This window comes from Paramormyrops kingsleyae, chromosome 16, assembly GCF_048594095.1.
Source record: "Paramormyrops kingsleyae isolate MSU_618 chromosome 16, PKINGS_0.4, whole genome shotgun sequence".
Taxonomy (NCBI): Eukaryota; Metazoa; Chordata; class Actinopteri; order Osteoglossiformes; family Mormyridae; genus Paramormyrops; species Paramormyrops kingsleyae.
The window spans coordinates 5,430,587-5,455,872 of NC_132812.1; the positions used below are offsets into that span (position 1 = coordinate 5,430,587).

At 41.8% G+C, this 25,286-nt stretch overlaps 2 protein-coding genes across 2 annotated transcripts; both read right to left on the minus strand.

Annotated features, from left to right (window-relative positions):
- Positions 1-5,102: 5,102 nt before the first annotated feature.
- On the minus strand, positions 5,103-8,558 carry LOC140578875 (coiled-coil domain-containing protein 68-like). Its single transcript, XM_072700961.1, has 7 exons — positions 8,502-8,558; positions 8,143-8,268; positions 7,577-7,705; positions 7,323-7,417; positions 6,933-7,038; positions 5,989-6,072; positions 5,103-5,547 (listed from the first exon to the last, which is right to left on the minus strand). The coding sequence occupies exons 2-7, from the start codon at positions 8,155-8,157 to the stop codon at positions 5,470-5,472; spliced, it is 507 nt and encodes a 168-aa protein (XP_072557062.1). The 5' UTR covers positions 8,158-8,268; positions 8,502-8,558; the 3' UTR covers positions 5,103-5,469.
- Positions 8,559-16,328: 7,770 nt separating this feature from the next.
- rpe (ribulose-5-phosphate-3-epimerase) lies at positions 16,329-22,926 on the minus strand. The gene is made up of 7 exons (XM_023827573.2): positions 22,762-22,926; positions 22,477-22,668; positions 21,226-21,305; positions 20,043-20,182; positions 17,413-17,547; positions 16,972-17,058; positions 16,329-16,659 (listed from the first exon to the last, which is right to left on the minus strand). The coding sequence occupies exons 1-7, from the start codon at positions 22,842-22,844 to the stop codon at positions 16,537-16,539; spliced, it is 840 nt and encodes a 279-aa protein (XP_023683341.1). The 5' UTR covers positions 22,845-22,926; the 3' UTR covers positions 16,329-16,536.
- Between the last annotated feature and the right edge of the window lie 2,360 nt (positions 22,927-25,286).

A 25,286-nucleotide genomic window follows, 5' to 3' on the forward strand; every position in this document is an offset into this window, starting at 1 on the left:
TAAGCTTTAACAAGAGCCGTTTGTGGGGGACAACATCAAAGGCTTTCTGGAAATCTAAGTAAATCACATCATAGGCCTTTTTGTGATCAATTTCACTTGTAGCTTCCTCAAAGAACTCAAGCAGATTCGTTAAGCAGGATCTACCTCTCCTAAATCCATGTTGGCTATCCTTTATAATGTTATTTGCATCTAGGTAATCTACCATTTTCACTTGAATTATAGCTTCCATTATTTTTCCAGTAATGCTAGTTAAACTGATTGGCCTATAGTTTGCTGGATTACTTCTATCCCCTTTTTTGAATATGGGTGTTATATTAGCATGCTTCCAATCTGATGGTACCACACCCGCAGATAACGATAGTGTTGTGTTGCATTTCACAAGTACGTTTATGTTTTTTTTAGGGCTGTCAAAATTAACGGGCGCATGCTGGGGGGCCTGGTCTGCCCGGGCCCGTTGCCTGGTGGGGGTGGGTCGTTGTCTGTAGCGCCCCTGAACACTTCGGTTGGCTGTCCCTGCCGGCTGTGCGGGGTCGGGTATGGGGACTAATCGGGGCCAGTCGGGGATCTGGCCCCGGTGCCGGGGGGGGGCCCACTCCTGGCACACCCTTATTGCTCCCCTGGGCCCAACACCACATTTCACACAACACTAGGGCCTTGAGGGGCGGTGGGGAGGTGCGCCGAGACAATGTCCCTCAATTTTTACTTGCATGTTAGACACCACATGACACTAGGGCTGAGGAGGTGGGTTGAGGCAGGTGGGGCTCTGCCGTCTGCCAGCGGTGGGGTGCCCATGCCTCAACTGCTCGCCCACTTTTTGCACCTTAGTCATATACACAGTCCATATTACATTAGGGCCTTGGGGGTGCAGGGAGGAGGATGGGGGACTCTGCCATCTGCCAGTGGTGGGGCCCTCTTACCCAAACTGCACCCACTAATTTTAATGCATTGTAGACATAAACACACAACTCTCTCACACATGTACATGCACACTTCACACCAACATGGGTCGGGGAGGGGATGGGGGCCGAGGGGCCCCCCCTAACTCTCTGTCTCTGGCCCTGCGCGGGTGGGGTGGCCCGCCGGGTGGAAGACCCATCATGGGGGGGTTCGGGCGGCCCTGGCGGGTGTGGGCGACCTCCTCTCTTGGGCCGCGGGCCGGGTGGTGCTTGGCTCTGCTGCGCCGTGGTGGGGCCCTGGCGGGGGCCGGGGAATCTTGGGACACTCTGGGCCCTGCTAGGCGGATTGGGGGGTTCGGTTTGGGCTGGGCGGGGGGTCTGCCGCTCCCCGGTTGCCGCGGGTCCGCTTCCGGGTGGGGGGGGGCTCTTTGTATGGGCCCCCCTTGGATCATCCTGCAGTGCTGGGGGGGAGGAATGCCGGGTCGCTGTGGTGGGCGGCGGCCTGTCCTGCCGGGGGATGGGCTGGGGGGGCTGGGGCCCCTCCGGTGTGTGGGGGGCCGTCCGCTGGGGGGGGAGGGGGTGGTCCCGGTTGGTGGGGCCCTTCGGCCCTGGACCCACCTGCCTCGGTGGGGGGGGTTGCGGGTGGGGCTGGGGGGCTCGCCGTCCATCCTCCCTCTGCGGGCCTCCCTGTACGGGGGTTGGCGCCCCCTTAGTCCCTCGCGGGCTCCCTCTCGGGTTGGGCGGGTGGTTGTCTCGGGGATGCGTGGCTGTGGGCCCTTGTGCCGGGGGGACGGTAGGGTGGCCTCGGTTGCCTGGTTCTCCTGCCTTTGCCTTGGGCCTGGGGGGGGGGGGGGGGGGGTGCTGCCGCCTCCCCTGACGTCATCAAATGCCAGCACATCCAATGACAAATCAGGTCACACCTACACTTGCACATACATACAAGAATGGTTGAGTGATCAATATCATTATTATTATTACTTTTTAGGGTATGTTATAGATATAGGAATTGAAATATACATATATAAGGGTACGATCACGTGTGTGTATGCTACTTATATATAATACCGATTTGTCACATTATTAATTATTATTATTATCACTGATGTTGTTATCATTTTTATTCTTTGATGAGTGTTATGTTTCTTATGGTTGTTTGTATTCTGTATTCCCCTATACTTAATTTTTTTCCATCCCACCTACATCATTAGTGTTATTATTTCTGTATACCTTTTTTTTTTTTTTTCTCTCTCTCCCCCTCTCCCCATGGTGATTGATGTCTGTTATTGTTACGCTTGTTGTTTCTGTATCCCCCCTGTTTTTCTTTTTTTTTCCTTTTTCCACGGCGCGGGTGAGTTCGGAGCGGCCACGCTCTTTGCTCTTGAATGTAATGTAAAATAAAGTTGTCCTCCGAAGAGGGAGGGTGGTGGTGGGCAATAAAAAAAATTAAAAATTAATTAATTAAAAAAATAAAAATTAACGGGTTAACGCGGATTAATCCATCATCATGATTAATCTGATAAAAAAAAAAATTTAACGCAATTAACCCATCTGCAGCGCAGAATGATTCAAAATCCCTGAAATGTCTCTGTCAACCAATTTCGGGCAGTTTTAGTGCGTTCCATTTGCCCTCGGAACTCGTATTCCGAGTCGGATTCCGGAGTTTTGAAGCCGGAAGTGATGACATGCGCTCCCGTTTCTCGGAGATCCGAGAAATATTTCGGAGCAGCACGAACTTCCACGAAGGACCCCGACTTCCGAAGTTCCGAGTTCAAAATCCAAGATGGCTGCGCCTTTTATCAACAGAAGGGAAAGTTGTAGTTTTACTGTTTAAGCACTACTTCTCAGTTGTGGCTCATTAAATCGGTCGCACACGCTATACCGTCCAAGTTATCTGTGGATGTGTTGCTACGGAGTTTTATATGTAAAGCACCGCACGTAATGTGTTATCAAATGATATTGCTAACAATCATCAATGGCAATTAACCGGGCTAGAATTGGAATTCATGATTAGATTAAAAATGAATGATATTTAATCGTGATTAATCGAAATTAATCCACAGCAACCCTGTGATTAATTTGATTAAAAAATTTAATTGTTTGACAGCACTAGTTTTTTTCATTTATTTCAGATGTATCACGACAGGGAAAGGTATTATTGGGACAGATAACAACGAGATTGTCAAAAAGTAAAGCCCAGCGACCTGAAGCAGACAGTAGACGTCAAAGGTTTAGAATCCTGTCGGCTCTTTGAAAACTTTTGGGCATTGTGTGTGTTTTTTTTTTTTTAGTTTTTCTGCTTAGCGGTTGGAGGGATGAGTTGCTATTCAGTTTGTACTACGTAGGCCTACAGGCAATACGATCTTGATATATTATGGGAAGTGGCTTGGCAAATAGAAAGAGGTGATCCTTGGATGTTTGTGATCAGCCTACGTTACTGGTGAATTGTGAATAGCCTGTAGACAGTATCATGACAAAAGTGTTGAAATTTGCATCCTGTTGTCATTAGCTGCTAAGTTTTATTTAATAACACACATGTATGGCTTTGCGATATGACCAAAATCTCACATCCCGATAACAATACATATCACAATATAATACATTTTCTGTAAATTCAATGAATAAATAGTTTATATAAAACCACCATATGGAAAAACCTATTTTGTATTATATTTGAATAATTTACTCGACAAATAAATGGTACTTATTCATATTTAATTTTTTTCCGTTTTATTTAGAACATTTGCGCAAATTCCTAATTAGAAATGTAACGAAATATATGATATTAATGTATAAAATAAATGGAAAACCGCAAACTTGGAATATGCGCACCACCATGCGCAGAATAGGCAGCGCTGTAAAATGTTGTGCTCTGTACGCATGCGCGAAACATAGCGTACATGCGGCTGGTGTTACTGCATGCCCGGGATCACGCAAATTTCCTGTAATTTGCGACCCAACGAAAAAATCGTTAAGTGTAATATGAAACGATAGACGTTTCTCTATCATCACATGATATATGTCGTTATAGCGCACAGCCTTACACACATATATCAGAGCTAAAACTGCGGCTGAGAGCATGTGCTCAGCTTAGATGTGCTTATCAGCATTAATCACCGTAGCTGGTTATTTATGTAAACCTAATTTCAGTTAATACAATTGAATATATTTCTGAAGCTCCTATTATAAATTGGCATTTAGTTTTAAATGTTTGAAAAATGCAACACTTTCATGCCTGAACTTTTGTGTTCAACAAAATATACGTCCAATAGACAATGCCATGTTATACATTTGCATCAGCGTACAAGTTCAAATACTTTTACTGTAATACTTAAAGTATATTTACAAGCAAGTACCTACTTACTTTTACTTAAGTTGAAAGGCCAGTGGGGTACTTCAACATTTACTAGACTACATTTTTGCCTGTTTTTTGTACTTAAGTAAATTGTTTGAGTAATTCAGCAGAGGTCAAATCTGATTTTAAATTGAAATGTTAAATACACCATATGACTCCTATTACAAGCCTTTCTGTCAGAGACTAATTTTGTAAAATGTCAGTAGTTTATAATGCTGATCAAATATGTAATATGAAGTAACTTATTGTGTGGAAGTGGTTTCAAGTGTTTAATGTTATTTATTTATTTTGAAAAAGTCATTAATCCACAACATTATTATCAAACCTTTGTAAGACTAGAATAAAATGATTATGTTGCACAACCTTGGTGTTTTAGAAATGTTTCTCTTAAATGCAGTGACTGTTAAACAGCAAATTGCCCCACACGCAGATATTACATAAATCTCTGTCATTGGACAAGCACCAGATTTGTTTAGCACAAATTAGCTAAGAAAACAAAAATGCCTAATTTTGATAGGAGACATCTAGTATTCTTTAGACTGAATCTGAGCGTGGACACAGTGTGGTTCATAGAAAAACTCTCCTAACAACATGAGAAACATGTAAACACTTGGATGCTTTGAGTCAGAGTTAATTTCTCAAGAGAGACATATCAATGTGGTATTTCTAACGTCAGTGGAGTTGTGCTTCATTATCATCATTAGTTTGTGTCATCATCAGTTTGTGTTTTTGCACATATACAAATATTTACTGCAAATATTTCTTTTACTTTCAGTAAGTATCTTTTATTTTCAGCTGTATCTGTTTATCAATTCACTTGGAGAGATGACTTAAAACCAAAGCAGCGTGGTTAATACTGCTCTACACTGCATTAATTGTACAGTTAACATAGTGTGCACCTCTGTTAGGATATCGGTGCCCACATGCACCTTTATACTGACTCCAGAATCTATCCTTCCCCTTTGCCATCAGCCCTGTGTCTGCATGTCCACAGCTCTTTTTCCTTGGGTTCTCTTCCGATTCTTTCCATCCATTGCCTGTCCCATTCTGTGGTCAGTAACATTCACGCCTTTGTGAGTCGCTATAATCCGTATTTCTATTCTTTCTGGATGCCTCATCCCCATTATTCCCAGTTGAAACACACTTATAATTAAACATTCTAATTAACCAGCCAGACATCACACTCCACCAGGACAAAATGCGGTTAGCCTCCTCGCCAGTTCATACTGACATCCCCAAAGAGTTCTTCTTGGGATCCTGACTGCTCCAGAATTCTAGTTTGTACTTCAGCTCCACATTCTATTAGGAAAAAATGGAAATGAAGAGCTCTCAATAGCCATTTTGGGCTCATTCCCAAATATCTTTATTCATTTCATCCTTGAGTAATAAAAGAATATTTATGAAGTATATTGCTCAGGTGAAAAGATTATGGTGCTAAATATCTCCTCTGTTTTATTATAAAGAACTAATTTACCTATATTTAGGGACATGGATGAGTGTGAGTGGATGACTACGCTAAACCTCAATATATTATGAAGTAGGAGGATTATGAATTATGAACAGCTCCTGACATTCAAGTTTGAGGCAAAAGGAATATTCTAGATCAGCTCACCAGAGAGATGATAAAACACGAACACCAGAGAATAAGTTGGTTTATATGGCTAATACTATGGTGAGTGTTTGTTTGAAGATGTTGGTACACAGGAGTCAGGACTGTGGCCTGGTGGTCAACCTGCTCACCTGGGCCTGAGCGGCATGCAGTCTCTCTGTCAATGACTCCACCGCGCTCTCTCGCGCCCACACTTCTGCCGAGAGCCCCTTAATCTGATGGCATAGGACAACACGGCACATGTTACCTTTGGGTCTGAAAGGAGAACTCGTCACACATATAACACTTTAAGCAAAGGGGCTTACAGGAGGCCTTTGCTATTAGTAACACACACTGAAGAAGAATGTTTTGTTGGACCTATAAAAATACATTTTTATAACTAATAGAGGCTCTGCTGGTTTCTACCACATAGATCCTTTGCTTAGGGAGGTATCGCTAATGTCCTAATGATCATTTACAATTAGCTCCCTGAATAGCCATCCAATACACACACAATAAGGAAAAATACATTATCTAGAAAGTCCTCTGTTAAAATTTATGGAAAAACAAAACATTGAGGCTTTACTTGAACGTGTACTGTTTATTTATATGCCTTGTTGAAGCACAGGATAATATATATTTTTTTACCTAAGATCTATCACTGATTAATACTATTATATTTTTTAGCATAAAAATAATCTGAGTGTGATGCTGTTTGGTATGACTGATATATTTGCACTGGGTAAAACTGGTAAGCATTTTAAAAAGATTTAACACATGTTATAGCATATCTGAACCAGCAGGTGGTAATATATCCATCACAGTCTGATTGCTCTAACAAACCTCAAGTAGAAGCCAATGGATAGAAGTGGCATGCCTGGGGTGCCACATACTGATTATTAAAAAAAAAATGCTGCTACTGTAATTACAACAAATGTCCGAATGTCTATATGGGAAAATGGTGGTGCCGCGTTCTTACAAATGGTGGTTCTAATCAGTTTAAAAAACAACACATGATGTAGTCTAATCTCAGCCCATCCCAGAGCCAGTGAGATCATGAGGTAGCACATGCCTGAGAATGGAGGGACCTGCTCACCTGTTTCAGGTAAGTGCGCATCTTACTGCTCTGCCTGTGGACCAAGTGGTCCAAGTGACAGATCTTTTCCTCCAAAGTGCAGATCTCAATTTTGTTTTTCCTCAAACTGAAATTACAATGACCAGTAGCACTGCAGCTGAAATCAGCAATATCCATATAATATAAAGTCACAAAAACACACGCACTACAGCTATGGCAATGACCATTGTTCTAAAATTTTATCATCTTTCTTTTGCCCTTTGACTTCATAATATGTATTTTGTGTGTGTAATTCTGAGTGCTGTGATTCTACAGTATATAATCATGTTAATTATTATTATCAATTAAGAATAATAATGTTAATAGGAATACTGTTTGTGTCTTAGCGTAGGGACTTGCTCTGTACTCCACCTCTCTGCTTCAGGACCTGCCTTGCGAGGCTCACAAAGACTGCGTCTGACGTGGTGCTCAATGAAGTCCTTCTTCACCTTTAATGCAACCCTCTCCTGTGAAGCAGGGGTCAAAATGCATGTGCTTACATTGACGTCAACCTACTGTTTCTATCTGGTCAGTAAAAAGCTTCAGTGAGATTCAAAGCGTATCCTCGCCACTTGTGTTTAAACAATTAAAGTAGCTATTTGCCGTAATTTAAGTTGGATGTTTACCTTCTCCATCCTCTCCAAAAATTGCTCTAGATCAGAGAGTTTCCTCTGCTTAACTTCCAGACTTCTCTGCATAGCTTTTAAATCCTCGGTGCTCTTCCTTAGCCTGTGCTCCTGCTCCACAATATGTGTCTTATACAACCAAAAAACAAAAACAAACAAAAATATATAAACCAAGTCAGGATTCTGTCCAGGAACAGCCTCCTGCAGGCTGACCCCATATTAATGCAGCATATACAGTGCAGTGAAACTATTGTTGTAATAATGCAAGTACAGACTGTTGTACATAATACATATTTCCTTTTAAGTCACCACCAGACAGATAAAATCAGCTTAAATGGAAAAATGTATTGCCTACAGCCATTATCTACAGTTCTAATCATTACTGAGAAACTGAATGAAGGTATTGACTAATATTAAGGTCAGCAAGTACTTACACAGACATTCCCTAAAGTCATTTTAAGACATGGACAGATAAACAAACATGAATTATGTGGGTTGATCTGGTGGTTTGGAGTTATAAGGTTATACAGGAATTCAATTTAATGAGAAAGCCCCCCCCCCCCCACCTGTAAGGCAGTCATCTGCTGGATGTATGTCTCCCTCTGTCGTCGGGCCCGATGCTGGTATTGGCCGAGCAGCCTCCCTGCAGCGCTTCTCAGAGCGGCCCCCCCCGCTTCCTGCAGCACCTGCAGCTGGACAGAAGGGATGGTGGGACAGGTAAGAACACAAAGCAGGCAGGCGTATGAGGACTGACAGCTAAGCGGCCAGGAATGCCAGTCGCCAGCTGCAGGTTTCATCTGTATAAAGACACACAGGTCCCTGCAGGATACGAATATAAATAAGCTCTATAAAGCCAAAGTTTTGGCCTATTTCAAACAGGTTGGCGAGGTGCCTGTTCTCTGGCTTTTTTGTGATAACAGCACACCTGGTGTTCCTCTCATCTCAGTAAAACAAAAGCCATCTGATCCAGCTTGACACGGTTCTGAATTGTTAAGGTTGTGTTTTTTGCACAGAATCCAGTAACCTGTCCCCTATTCATGTGTACAGCACTGGTAGGTGCTGTACACATGAATATTGTAGGGCGGGATGTGAAAGCTAGAGAGAATATGAGATGGGAAGTGCAGCTAACCAAAGGCCCAACTTTTAACAAGAATGATAGAGAAGCCTCTCACTGCGACGTGCAAGAAGGCAGGGCTGGACATCAAACACAGAGTGACCAGGTAATCCGTGTCAGGGAGGACACTTTGAGCTACAAACTACTTTGAACTACTTAAAACTGAAAGGCTCCTGTGCTTGGCTAAATAGTTCAGTTCTTCTTGCACTTTGTCTGGTTTGTTTCTTTCATTGAAAGACGCATCCAGCTGTTTCATATTAGCATTAGTGTCACATGCATGATTATAGGAGACTGACCAATCAGCACACAGCAAAAACTCAGTGCTTGAGTGAAATCCAGGTCCTTTTAATTGAAATTGTAGTTTATGAATCCTGTCCTAGCTCAAAGTGTCCTCCCTGACACGGATTACCTGGTGACCCTAATCCAACCCAGCCCAGTATAATTCCAGAGCTTTTTTGTCATTTGCTGCCAGCATTTCTGCTAGATACACGAACGCCCCTCATTAAATAGACAAAGATTCTACTATGTGACATGTGTGGTTGTACTCGGTTGTTTTGCTACTAGTCATATCTTTCCAGTTAGCTAACTGTCTAGCCAACTAACTATTGAACTATAACTAGGTAATGAACTTTATGCTGATGACATAGCCTCCATGAAGTTAACAAGACTTAAAACTTGATAACTACAGACTCTGTGCGTCATCAGATAGTATAGCGCCTGCTCAAACAGCTGTTAAGCATGCTTCATATGTGTTTCCAGCCTCACAGACGCAAGTTATTAGCTAGCTAGTAACGGCCCTGTGCTATCATCCATATATCGTTATATCACAGCTGATAACCTTACATACTGCAAGTCTATTACTTCAGCATGCATTTTGTGTCTGTAAAATGAAGGTGCACAACAGAAGGCTCACACAATGTTGTATTGCATCCAACAGACTTACAGGTGTCTTGAATGAGCGGCATGATTGACAGGCTCGTGAGGTGACGCATGGTGGGCTGGGCTGGCTGTCCAACCGCACATTCCTGCAGGTTGCAGCCAGACATCCTTGCAATGATGCAGCGTTGCTGAGCAACAACACTGGAGCCCTACCTTCAGCTCCAATTCCTTGTTCTCCACAAGGATGCTGGAGAACTGCACCTCCTTCTCTTTCAAGTCCTCCAGAACTCGACGGTGATGGCAATTCAGGTAGCTGTGACACTGGTCCCACCACTGGGTGTCTTCTTCCTGGTTTGTCGGAGTAAATAAAACCACGTTATTTGTTCTTCTCCTATTGTGAATTAGAAGGCAATTCGCACATTCAATCCTGTATTTGAGTACTCCAGTCACCCAGGTTAGCAGTTTCACATAGATCTACTTTCCCATAGAAAACCTTACAGTGGTTTCATTTACTTTATTTTGGTGAATGAGTGCAGGACATTTATTGCATAAACAACACCTGTGGTATTAGAAGGTGTTTGGAATTATGGTACCAGCCACAGAAACCTAACTATCAAGGCTTCAAGGTATGGACTCCTATCATAATTGTGGTCTGTGGTTCTGCAGTGATGAGCCTTGCAGACGAGAGTGGGGCTTTCCAAAAGGTGGCGCTATTACCTAGTGGCTGTTCCATAATACCCTACCTCAAGTGATCACGGATCCTGTTAAGGATGACCCTAGCAAGGACCTTACGTGGCACTGAGAGCAGTGTTATCCTCCTGCAGTCGCCACAATCCAGGCGATTACCCTTCCCTTTCCAGATAGGGACTACAAGTCCCATTTTCCAGTCAGTTGGGATGATACTCCCAAATGGAAGCAAAGATTTCTTGCAATGCCAGGAGAACAGCCTTACCACCAGCCTGGAGAAGTTCACCCCGAATACCACAGGTCCTACGGTCTTCCCTACCCCCAGGTGATTCACCACCCGTGCAATCTCAGTAAGATTGGGTGGTTCACAGCTGATTCTAAGATTTGCCTCGAGAACTTTGAACCTGGAGATGTCCATCATCCTAACCGGAGGTTCAGCACTAAACAACTGCTCAAAGTAGCCGGCCCAGCAGGTCACAACTGCAGTGTCATCTGTAAGGACCGTTCTGTCACATAAGAACATAAGAAATTTACAAACGAGAGGAGGCCATTCGGCCCATCAAGCTCGTTTGGGGAGAACTTAGCTAATAGCTCAGAGTTGTTAAAATCTTATCTAGCTCTGATTTAAAGGAACCCATGGTTTTAGCTTCCACTACAATAGCAGGAAGACTATTCCATACTCTGACTACACGCTGTGTAAAGAAGTGCTTCCTCAAATTTGTTTTAAAATGTTCTCCCGCTAATTTCCACTTATGGCCACGAGTTCTAGTATTTAGACTAATATTGAAATAGTCATTTGGCTGAACAGCATCCAGACCCGTTAGAATCTTATACACCTGAATCATATTCCCCCTTAGTCTCCTTTGCTCAAGGCTGAACAGATTCAGTTCCGCTAACCTCTCCTCGTAAGACATTCCTCTAAGACCAGGAATCATTCTCGTAGCTCTTCGTTGCACCTTTTCTAAGGCAGCAATGTCCTTCTTGAGGTATGGTGACCAAACCTGCACACAGTATTCTAGGTGGGGTCTTACCAAGGAATTATATAAATGTAACATCACCTCCCTTGACTTACAGTAAACTCCACACATCTAGAGATATAACCCAACATTCTGTTCGCCTTTTTTATTGCTTCCCCACATTGGTGAGAGTGGGACATGGAAGCATCAACATACATACCGAGATCTTTCTCGTAATCAGTTACCTTTATTTCAGTGGGACCCATAAAATATCTGTACTGTATATTTCTGCTCCCTGCATGGATTACCTTACATTTATCTGTGTTAAATTTCATCTGCCAAGTATCAGCCCATTCGCTAATTAATTCCAGATCTCGTTGAAGCCTCTCTGCTGCTAGATCAGTATCTGCTACCCCGCCCACCTTAGTGTCGTCTGCAAATTTAACCAGTTTACTGTATGTATTCGTGTCAATATCATTAATGTAAATTAGGAACAATAGTGGTCCTAAAATTGAACCCGCCCTGACTGCAAGTCTCAGAGGAACAGATTCAGATCTACATAATGTTTTGATTTTTCTGTAAGCAGGACGTGGGTCACTAGACCACAGATGGTGTGTCACCTGCTCACAGATTAGTCTAACAATCACCTCCTTATCTGCCCTCAGAACCCTCACAACCGTCCTCATCAGTTCCCTGAACAGACTGGCGTTGCCACCAAGTCGTGCACTGCAACTCCTCTCGATAATATCAAGGATGCCCTGCGAGATGAAACAGCTCCTTCTGGAAACACATGTCCGGTGTTTACATGGAACAGGAGTGCTATTCTCTGTCAGCATGTTGCCCATTTTTTTCTTTTAATCTTCTCATTGTTAGACTACATTGTGTTATTGCTACTCTATCATACTTAAGGTTAAAATTGATTCATCACCTTTGTCTGCCCACCTTAATTCAAACAGTAGTTTATCATGGTGATTTGTAGTATAACCACTTCTAATAACAATTCAGTCACAGCAAGCTTCAGTCTATCCTGGGATAAGGGGGCTGCAACAGAATATACCTGGGTTTTACACACACAAACACACACACACATACACAATCACTTGGGCAGTCAAGGAAAGTTCTTAAAAGTACATCTGAATAGCATACTTTTTCATTCTGAGAGCAACCAGCACTATTAATCAGCATGCAGTGCCAGATCCTTAATAAGCAGCAGCGTTTGAAGCAGCAGATTTTGACACAGGAGAAGGTGAGTCCTTACATGTTGTATAGCTCATTTGCGGAAGGGAAAAGAGGAGTCACAGTGGGAGCGAGACCAAGCGGGTTCTGTGTGAGAGGCATTGGGTTTGAAACTGAAACTGGAGCGGGGAGAGCCTCATTTTACTGGCCCTCTACAGAGATGCCGCTGGTGGGTTAGTTATACCTATGTTGTTATTAGACTTCGCTGTTACATTAGGCTGATGTTAAACTGTTAGCATATCATTCTTAATGTTTTGCTCTGCGGATTAGTTTGTGTTTAATTCATAGTCAATATGAGATATTTTGTGTAGGCTTATTGATTACAATGATGGCAGTTTTGTGTTTGCTTATTTATTTATGCATTGTGAATGCTTACAACCGTGAACGACAGCAAAATTACCCAACAACAATAAAACACTAAAGGTTATTAAATAAGCGAGTTGTGGCAGACAGTTCCTGGGACTGGCTCAGCCAGCGCTGCACAGCCCTGCCCCTGGAGATCTACCACCCTAACCCTAACCCTAATTTAACACACCTGATATAGATAATCAGGCCCTTAAGTAGCATCTCAGCGTCAGCTATGTTGACGCTAAGCTGGCTCTAATACTGAGATGGTAAATCTCCAGGAGCAGGGCTGGGCAGTCCTGGGTTAAACCCTTTTCAAGTTTGGGTAGAAGTTGAAGTGAAGTGGCCAGATAACTTGACACTCAGGGTTGTATACCATCCTTGAATTGTACATACCTCCCTAATATCGCCTGTCTCTTCTTTCACACAGGAAAGGCTATTGAAACTGTAGCTGTCCATGTTCCCGATTACCTCACTGGACAAAACCACAGGCGATTCTTCAGTTCTCATAGAGACGTCTCTCTGCAATCTATAATTCCTGAGAATGACAGCAGGCATGAAAATTTTAATATTATGAAACACAATGATTTCATTTGAATGAATGTTCATATACATATATACAATATATATATAAAATGTACACACACAAACAGTCCATGTATTCATGTATTCATGGGGACTCTCCATTGACTTCTATGGGCAAAATCCCAATCCCGACAATGACAACCATAACCCTTACCCAGTCCTAACCTTAACCAAAAGTAACCAAACAAAATACAAGACTTTCGGCATTTTTTTGTTTTTTGATTGTAGTCACAGATTATTATAAAATTGAGTTCCCACTTGCGGCAACCAAAATATGTCACCATGTCAAAATAACAGGTTTTATCACATTGTGGGGAAATCCGATCTCGACAATGTAATAATTATAAACACAAACACACTTCCACCAGGATAAGACGCCTTGTCACAAAGCTCATATCATCTCAGACTGTTTTCATAATGTTGTAGAATTTCATGTTAAGTATTTTCTTCTTGATCAATTGTTAGATGTGCGCCTGCCTTAAAAAAACATTAAAAACCTCTAATAATGCAAAACTAACAGGAGGAATCTGTAAGTAGTAAACTTGTTGGATGTAATGGGAGGTGCAGGGTCCTGCTAGTATGAACACACGTAAAATGGCCAGTTCATTCTGATAAGGATATGGTGTAATCTGTGTACAGCAGTCTATGAGGGTTTGTAAAGATTTTAAAGTCACACAGCTGTGGAGAGAGGAGACCATAGCAAGAATTCTGAAAAGGTTACGCTGGTATTGGTTAAGCAGGACACCAGAATTGGATTAGATGGTTATGAATCTGTTCCTCCTTTTCACTCTTGTGTCATGCCAGTAGTGTGCTGATTGTGACCAGATCTCCTTTGTACTGTAGAAACTGCGTTCTGCCCCTCATGTATACATGTCATTCACCGTGTGCAGGTCCTCTAACACACCTCTGCTCTGTTGACACTGGGCAAACAATCAGAAAAGCTGCCATATATCATTAAACCTGCATTCCACATGGACACTGAATGCTACATGATAGGATGATATGTGGCGTGTGTGGTGGAAATCAGATCTGAAACCCCAGTGGTATCAGTCAGAACCCCAAGTAAACCAATACATTCTGAACATGACCTTAAACAGCATTTGAATACATACCTGTTGACGTGGATATGATATATTTATAAACTAAAATGTAAAGCAGATATTTCCAAAACATTATTTTTGATGTGGCCCACACGTTCTACGTGAGGTCTGTCATAGAGATTTAGCCTATCAGCTTCATCTGACCATCTTTGCTATGTCGTGACAAAGTGGTGATCTTTCACCTTGTCTCCTTACTTACTGGATTTCAAACTAACGGCTTGTAGAGAAAGTAAAAACGAATCAGCATGCTATACAGTAGCATACTCCTTTAAGGAACAACTTACTGTGGGAGCTTACCAGTGTTTCACTTCGGAAAAGTCTTCTGAGTCGTCAGTGCTGTCAGAACTACAAAGTGAACTTGACACACAACGTGCTCAAGACCACCAGGAATTTGACCAATAAATGAAGAGTTCGCATCCCCATTTAGAGTAATGTGTGCCCACGTAAGCTTTAACTCACTGAATGAGCTTTCCCGTCTCATTGTGCCTGCTCCTTATAGGTGTGTCTCTAATAAGGCAGGCGTAACCTTGCAACAAATAATTCTCCAGGAGACCTTTCGCTTCAGATTATTTGTCTTATATGTTTCAACATCAAAAGAACTGGAACAATAGATCTACTAAAAAAAATATTTTTGTCATACCCAGTCCAACGTCAAAAGGACTGGAACAATGGATCTAGTGTGAGGATTTGACAAAAAGACTTTATAACTGAACCAAATGAAAATAATATTACAACCAGGGGGACGTGCCCCGTCAAATATTTAATGTGACTTAATTTTTCCCTCCTAAAAAATAGAACCTTACATTTAAATTATTGTCCCCACCAATGTCGATTTCTCTCCTACACCAACATGTATGGTTTTGAAAGCCTATAAATCACAAGACGACAAAGCAGGAAGTGGATGAAAAGCTGTGAAGCCGCTGGACATACTAACAACACAGAACTGAGAAAGAGGCCGCAAACATCTGCGCAGGTGGACGTTCCATTAGCCTGCGACATTGGTTTATGGATGCAGGTCCTGAAAGACTTCGCAATGGGCAAATTCTCACACAGGCATGTACCAATTTATACTGTACCTTGATTATAAATACATTATTCCACATTAAAAAAAATTGGACTGCGTGAGGAAACTATAAAATTATTCCAGTTTCCTGCCAGTCCTGAGACATGCAGTTAGGGGAACCTGAGATGACATTTTCTAAAATGTTTGCAGTACTAACACAGCTTTCTCCAACTAATTTTTCATTGTAGGAATAATGAGGACTAAGTCTATGAATATGCATGTGGTTCTACATGGTTGGGCCTGTCAGGATTCAAAGGAATAAACTCCCAAATGAAAATTTATGAATCATGCCAGGAAAAAAAACGTCTCCAAAAGCAATACCTGTTACCATGGCAGCTGTCAAGCAATTGTCACATAAACCGTTGGACGTCTTAATATACAACTGTAGCTAAATTATGCTTCAGAGGGAGCTGATACAATAATAGACAATGTTTTGATACAGTTATGGCTGCACAGCATCCAGAGCCTCCGCATTCAGTTAAATGCTGGTCACCCTGGGTAAGTCAATGTCTTCTTATAATATTCAAATTTAAGCCAAAAGAATACCATACAACCATTAACATTTAAAACAGAATAAAACTGTTTGATAAAGTGTGATAACTTCTGGGAAAACGCTTCAAATTACGAAAAATGCTTTTCTTCTGCCGACATGAATTGCCTCCCTGCAATATTCAAATTTCTCCTTCTTAACATGGATTCCACTGACAGATATGGATAAAAGGTACTATTTTGGGTTATACAGTAAGGGCCTTGATATCAGAGAGGTAAGAAATCACAAGCAACACAGTACTTATTTAATGTTTTTAATTACATTGTGTCACACTTTCTTGTTCCAAAAAATCTATATTAAACAGGTCCAAAGGAATGTTTCAAGCACCAACCAAACTAACATGGGACAAAAAAATCTATCAGCAGTCACGCTGCCAGAGGGTCACGTTCTGAAGGATCAGAGAGGCCAAAGAGGTGAGACAGTCCATGGGAGAGAAGACCCGCGATCACCGGTCCAGGCAGCGCTTCTGGATGGCCTCTGCACAAACGTTCCGGAGCAGGGCGATGACCGAGCGAGGATCCTCACTCTTCATGACAGCGCTGCCAGACACGATCATGTTTGCCCCAGCCTGGGGGGGGGGGGGGGGCGCAGAAAGACAGAGCAAGTTATCAGCTTGATGAAGCATTTCCCAGGGGGTGGATGGGAGGTTCTGACTCAATCCCGACACACTGTCTATCAGACAGACACTAACTAAATGCAGAGGTGCTAAAGTTCACTGTAATTATGCTACTAGACCAGCCTCAATTATGAGTAAAGGGATATTTTCTCTTCTGATCTGAACTGGACCACAGCAGCTTCACTTTGTGGTTTTGTGTTCCTGAATCCATTTGCTGATGGAGCTCCGTACGCTGTAGTACTGAGCAATAGTTTGCCTTCTCACCTCTGCACACTTGTGGATGGTGTCTGGGCCCACACCTCCATCTACTTCAATATCCAAGGAGGGAAACTGGCTGCGCAGCCAACTCACCTAAACAAACCACAAATCATCACAGCAAATACTAAAGGTATCACAGCATCCCCACTCCTGCACAACCCCGATCAGGTCGGGCAGCTTAACGATGGATAGACTGAATTATTCACATATCTGTGCTACCTTTCAGGACATTGCTATTACAGTCAATGGATAACAATTATATAGCCTGTTACTGTGGCCATCTTTACAAGAAAGGCACTTTCACACTAATGTTACATTTTGTACCACCTGCTCTAACTATTTTATGGAAACTGGATTTTTTTTTAGTTTCTGCTTTCTAACAAAGCAAAAACAACAGACACTATTCATTACAATATGACCTTCAGATCATAGAAACTCCAGTCTTACCTTTGGCATCATGTCCTCCATGAACTTCTGACCCCCAAAGCCAGGCTCAACTGTCATGACCAAGGCCATGTCTACCTGTCCTGCCCAAGGAGCCAGCTCTTCTACCAAGGTCCCTGGCTTAATGGCCAAGCCTACCTGTGCGGAAGCCCATTGACATTAAGGCAGTGATGGTGCAAACCGGCCGTGTTTGGTCACAGGAAAGATATACAGCCGTGGAAAAAATTAAGAGACCACTCTATACATTTAATCAAATCTGCATTTTTAAATCCTGGTTTAATCTTGTTTCTGCTGGCAGAAGGTTACGCTGAGCAGCAGGTTGCTTCCAGGTTCAAAATTTCTAAGACAGCGGTACACAATAATAAGGTGAAGCAGGAGACACTGGGAATGACCAGAAACCAGCCAGGTAAAGCGACTTTCTAATGCTAGAGATGACTGTTAACTTATCTGACAGTTTCTCATGAATCGTAAGATGACATCAAGTGACCTTCAAAAGGAATGGGAAACACTAAGCATAGGTGTGAAGTGCACTGCAATGAGGCTCCTAGAAGCAGGACTGAAGTCCCATAAAGCAAGGAAGGAGGCTTTCATTAATGAGAAACAGTGGAGGATATTATTTATATATATATAAATAATTCACAGATGCACACCGATAAACTGAGAAATGAGTGAAACAAAAAATTGTGCGGTGGTCTCAGTATTTTCTGCAGCTCAGCTGTATATTAATCATTGTGTAATTAAAAGAAACAGGGATCTCTAGGGACCAAAGAACCAAGACACTGAAGACAAATACCTCATACCCAATAAAACTAGAAAAAACTGCATAGCCAAATTTATGTCTGGGATGTTTGCTATACAGACTTCGCAGTCAATAAAATGTGTTATAAACTTTGCTTGCTTGACCTTCTGTTCTACAGGATATAAGTGTCTAAAGCAGGGTTATTCAACTCACGGTCCTCGAGGTCCGAGCACTGCTGGTTTTCCAGCCTTCCTTTACCTGTCAGTCAGGTGTGAAGCCTCTGACCAATCAGAATCAGTAATTATTAAACAACTACCTGGGAGAACTGAAAACACGGCCTGGATTTGGAATCGAGGTCCAGAGTTGAAGAACCCTGGTCTAAAGGGATGGGGCACTGGCTTACAATCTCACACAGCAGACCTCAAGCCAAACCCTTTCCTTACTGTCTGCCATGATTCATATCGATCACAGCCTGTGTTTCCTTACATCACTTGCATATATATGTTTTATCCTTTTTTGGATGCCTAAACACCCTACAAACCATCCCCATCATACTTTCCATACAACCTTTCTTCTTATAATACTGACATAAAAAAATATTTTGTGAGCATTGACTAAAGTATGATTTCATACATGCCTCTAGATAAAATTTTGCTCTCCTTACTACATCCAGGCATTCAAACAAGCTTCTCAAAGATATGAATGCAAATGGCGTTCTAAATTAGTTCATTTAAAGTGATATGAAGTATCCAAAGCAATCAAAAATGGGCAGCTTGCAAATCATTCAATCTAGAACAAAACCTTTATGGGTATACATCTGAGCAGATAACGAATCCTAAGAAGTGAGCAGCCTATAATCTCTCCCTAACACTGCACTGCAATCAGCCCCATCAATGGGGCTGAGTTCATACATATAACCTCAGATGTTCCTGAATATAAAAAAAACTTTACTTGGGTGGTGAATAAAGATGCACCGATTGTATTGACCAATTATCAGTATCAGCCGATGATTAAAATTGAACCGATATGTACAGTCTATAATTCCCTTTAAAATGGTGATCCATATTGCTTTGCAACATCCACATACTAAACAGTGACAAAATGTCGGTTTTGTGGAATAATTGTAACGTTAGCGAAAACGAAGTCAGAAATGCATTTTGCAAACATTGCCCTGCTAAAAATTCACAAGGAGGATCTACTGATAAAAACTTGGGCAGTAGTGGCTTAATGGTTAGGGAAGTGCACTTGTAATTGAAAGATTGCAGGTTCAAATCCCCAACCAGCAAGGCACCACTGAGGTACCCTGACTAAGGTACTACCCCCCAAGCACTGCTCCCCGGGCGCTGAATTAGCTGCCCCCTGATAACACTAGTCCATCAGTAAATCAAATGTTTGATGGCAAAAGAAAATTCAGTGCAGACAGTGTGAAATCAAAAGATATTCCTTGGAAAATTATGGCGTTTATCACACTTATTGATTATTTATTGATTCCCCATTATAAATGTTATAAATATATAAGATGTATACAGTTATAAAATATAGTTCTCTGAGACAGTTGTAGTATCCAATATGTTATAGTCGCCGTTTTCTTACCAAAAAAGAATAATAATAATAATAATAATAATAATAATAATAATAAATTAAAATAAAAAGTAATATATTTTTTAATTTGGGTGGAGTATCCCTTTAAAGTTATTTAAGAAGGACCTCCCAAACAATCGGTATCTGTGTCAGTTTTCGCAATAATCGGGATCAGTATTGGCCAGAATTTTCCTTATCACTAGTGGTGAGATACTTTTCATCACGAACACAAACAAGCATTCCAGTAGTGAAACGACCTGAGACTGTGACCTCCTGGTCACATGTGGCCAGACATAGCTGCCCGCTTGCTAACCTTCATGCCGCTTTCCCGGATCTGCTTGATGAGGTTTCCAGGGTTGGTGGTGGCCTCTAGGTGGAAGGTGTACTGATTGGCTCCAGCAGCAGCCATGGGCTGGACCCACTGCTCTGGCCTGGACACCATCATGTGCATGTCTGTAGATGAACAAGTTTATTGAGACCCAAATCACCAGTATATATCCAGAGCATCACCAGGAAGTGACAATCTCCCTAAAAACACAAAATAGCAGAGCAACTTGATAAGTTAAATTATTGGTCACCAGCACCTCCTATGTCACCTACTATGCTTGATTTTAACACCTTCACAACAAATATTCAGCTTCATGGGATACCAAACTGAAATTAAGTTCAACACAAATTTAGAGATGGATGGACCCGATATTTGGATTGGTGACAGCACGATCCAAAGCTATTAGATGGATCGGGTATCGGCCATATGTGACTGATCCATGTCTGATACTTACTTATTTAGTTTTCCGGAGTCTGTAAAAAGAGAGCTCCAATTTCTTGTTAAATCAATCTATACAATCAATCACACGAGAATTCTTTCCCATTTTAGATGCGTTTTCGCAGCATTCAAGCAGAAAGCTAATGCTGCCACTCAGTGGGTGTGAGTGCAGTGCCTTCTGCCTGCTGTTACGTCATGCGCATACCCTTTGCAGTAGGAGGTGTGTAAGAACATCAGATATGTGGATAACAATCCGGAAGTATTTTACGCTTTTAACAAATTGTAGCACAGCGATTTGCAATCTTTGTAAAAACAAAGCTTTGTGAGGTGGAAGTAGGATTTAGTGAAACATCCCACTAAACAAAGCTCATGTAATTGTGCGATACAACGCAAGTAACAGGAACAAAGCAATGGATGATTTAGGGGTCGCTAGCTTGGGCTGTTACATGCGCTCACTACAGTGTGAGATACACAAGGGGCTGCATTTGTAATGAAGTTTAAGTCATGCTGGTGGCAGTGGGAGAAACACTGAGGGGCATTTTAAGCACTTGCCACTTGTGTATACTCTTGGAATATATCGAAATTTAAATGCGACATGCGTAAAAAACGCATAAAATACAATGTACAAATGAGGAGGAACAGTCTATTTTGTATGTGTGGAGTAACCTAATTAAAGAGTTTTTTTGGCATGCACATTGGTAGTGACAGTGACAGGGCTATCACAACTTACCAAAGAAGGGATCTGCTCCCAAGTTCTTTCTCAAGCACTCCACGACTGGGTGACCAAACGTGATGTTTGGCACAAAGTGGCTGAAAAACAAAATAACACACAGTTATAAAAATCCCTGATATGTGGAAATATTCAGTTTAATTCAATATATTTCATAGTGCCCTTCCCAGCATAGCTCAGCTAATATAATTTACCACACATTGACATCTCTGTTAAAGAACTTTCCTAAAGACCCAATTCACATGTTAAATTTTCTATTAAAAAACATCTCTGTAACAACTCCAACTTAATGAAAAGTCCAAGTGCTACGTTGTAACAATGGTTAATATAACCACATACCGCTACACATGTACTGTACTTATATGTGTCTTTTCCCAAAAGGTTGCATGTATACCTATAACACGCTCTACTTGCCAACCTAAACGATATTCAAAAAATAAATAATCATAAGTTAAAAAGTGAATTGAAAAGTGAAAAGTGAGATGGTGACATGGCGCTTTTACTTTACGGTACCTTAAATGTAGTTTATATGTTAAATATCGGCTCACTGCACTGCAAAGAAATAGACTATTCAGCCTATTAATATCCTGGGATTTGTAGGATTTGGGATCTGTATCTGAGGTGCATAATATTTACTACCTTAATGAAACGAACTTGAGTTAAAACCAAGGTTCTTACAAATGCTTCAGCACAGATACCTTAATTTATATATAGAACATTAGTTTCAAAATATAACTTAAAAGTAGAATTTTGGATACGAGCACCCTGAATCACGTGGTATGTTACTAAACTTTAAATATTTAGTGTGAAAATAAATATTATATTATAGCAAATTAAAGACCAAGTGGACGGGAGCGAGAGGATGTTGAGCTGACACACGATGTTTCGCTTGTCGCGCGAACAAGGCACCTTACTGCGCCGCTTTACGTCAGTCGTACATAGATGCACGCGAGACGCGCGCCACCAGCTGCGTTTTCTGCAATTAACACTGTAATCAATACATCGCACATGAGTGAAAAAAGAAGTGCACTGGTTACTCCAGAAAACCCGATCTTCACTATCTCTAGTTGCATGTTGGCATCTTCGTTTTTTTTTAAATCAGTATAAGGCAATTCCCACGCACTGAGTTTTAACGACAGTCAGAAACCTCACGCTCACCACTTCGTAATATCTGGCAAACCAGTTTAGTTCACCAGGTCAGATAGGTAGCTGTGCAGCAAAACATTTAATCGTTCCCCCCATGATATTTACCCGTCCATTACATCCAGATGAAGGTAGTCGGCACCACAGTCCAACATCCTTGTACACTCATGGCCGAGGCAGGCCAGGTCGCTGTTTAAAATGGATGGACCTATTTTAGCTACATAAGCCATTCTGCAAGTTCCCGTTCGCTGTGGGAATGCAGTCGCTCCGTTGACTTCTCGCCGCGTTGTCCTACACGGTCTAGAAAGGAAACACAAAAACGAAGAAACCAAAATGGCCGCGAGTGCACCCAAAAACAGTACACTGTATACTTGTTTACGGCTTACGTATCACCTTCGTATCAGCACGGAAAAACTCCACCTCCCTGTGCCTTTCATATTCACTGGTCCAATACACCATCGTCTCCAGCGATGCATTCTTTTGTATTCATTTGTTGTTTGAGATTTATTACCTCAAGCTACAGCAAGACTCGCTCAGTTGCGGCGGTTTCTGTGGCTTCTTTTGACTCTGAAAATGTAAACACGGAAGTATGGAAACAATTCTGTTTCTGTTACAAAATAAACACTGCCAACTAGCTTTTAGGCGTGTCTGCAAATTCACAGGTACAACTAGAGATTTAAATTATACTTAAACAGCTCAGAAATATGGTACATCATAGTTTCAGGAGCAGCCCAAAACAGTCTAGGACCTCCAATATGAGCTGCTCCAAAGGGGATCATCTGTATTTCTGGTATGAGGCAGCGTTTCCCTTACCTTCAAACAGAGTCATGAGGACTATCTATTCCACTACTACAGAATGGGTGCAGACTGTAGCTAGACAGTGGAACATGCACACACTTATGAATATCATGTCTCTGGGGTTGAGGTCAGGGCTCTGTGCGGGCCAGTCAAGTACTTCCACACCAAACTCACACATCCATGTCTTTATGGACCAGTGCTTTGTGCACTGGGGCAGAGTCATGCTGGAACAGAAAAGGGCCTTCTCCAAACTGTTCCCACAATGTTGGAAGAACAGAACTGACCAAAATAGCTTGGTATGCTCAAGATTAAGAGTACCTTTCACTGGAACTAAGGGATCTAGCCCAACCCCTGAAAAGCAACATCATACCATTATCCCTCCTCCCCCAAACTTTACAGTTGACACAATGCAATCAGGTAGGTAGTGTCCTCATGGCATCCACCAAACCCAGACTCATCTATCAGACTGTCAGACAGAGAAGCGTGATTCATTACTCCACAGGACACGTTTCCAATGCTCCGGAATCCAATTGCACCACTTCATTCGACACTTGGCATTGCGCTTGGTGATGTGAGGCTGGCATGCAGCTGCTTGGTCATGGAAGCTGCTCTCACTACTTACACCCCTACTACTTATTCTCATTGGCAGGATCTTTTAACTCAACTTGTCTTTGCAGTAGTAATGACATAACATTCCACATGATACCAGAAGGTGGCACTAAAACACTGCTGAAGTCAAATGAGTAGGCTTTAAAACTGCAGTCTTGGTCAAATGGTTAAATTTAAGAACTTCTCATTATGTTGAAGAGCATTTCACAAACAGCTGGAATTAATTTCCTTTAAAAGTATGGTGTGTGATGATCACCAATAGAGATTCCTCATTTTCTACAGGGTTCATAGTTCTGATGGGAGTGGCTTGAATTGACATGGGAAATTCAAGGTCTGTGGACCCTGATTGCTGCAATTTTTAGCCATAATCAAGAGAGTGGATTGTGAATTGTAGGAGGAAACAGCCGAGGCACTGCAACCCACTCACAATCAACAGTCCAGTTTCAGATACCTAGGTGTCCACATCACGGAGGACCTGACATTGTACAAAAGGCATGTCAACACTGCCACTACCTCAGGATGCTAAAGTGCAGGCTGCCTCTCAAGATATTCAAAGCATTCTTCACGCATGTCCTCGACAGCATCCTAACCGGCAACGTCATCATCTATTTTGGGAGCTGCACCAAACAGAACAGCACCCTTGGGTTTATTTGCCTTAATATGCAGGTGACTTACAGGAGACAAAGCAAATTTAGAGATCAGTGGTCACTGTTGACACCACAGCACAGAGTGCACAACAACGAAATGTGTCCTCTGCATTTAACCCATATGTGACGTCGTGACATAGCAGCTAATTCATCTTTCAATTACAAGTGAGCTTCCCTAACCATTATCCATTAACCATTAATTAAACATTCTACTCGCCCCAACAATGGCCTCTTCTCTGCTGTGGTCAGATAGGCACTACTGCAGCCTGATGGTCAACACCAAGAGAGCGAGAACATGTTTCTACCCTCACGTAGATCTGTCCCTAGCATAATTCCTCACTTTTCATTTTACATCTTCCTGGTGTACACTGTCTCATGTAAATAGTTATCAGTGCCAGTATATATCATTGCTTTTCATATAATATTGACTTATTTTACTCTTTATTATTGACATTGCTGTTTTAATATTTTATCTTGTTCATATTTTTTCTTTGCATTACATATTTCTCTTTTGAGCACAATCCAGGAAGCAGGTGGGAAAAAGCATTTCACTACACGCATGAATAGTGCATGTTTCTGTATCTGACAAAAGAAAACCTGCTCTCACTCTGTCCTCCTCACATATAGAATAAACTTGCGTTATTCAGTTATCAATTATTTACTGCTGAGTAGAGCGACTTGAGCGCCCCCCAGCCCCCCCTGAAACATGCACAGACCTCCCAGACTTTGTCCAACCAAAAACAGAAAAGATTAAACAGTACTAAAGAAAGTATAAAATCAGTAACAAACTTTTAATATTTTAGTTTTAATAATTTAGTTTAATCGTGTCATATTAAAATATTAAAAGTAATAAACCCCACAGGC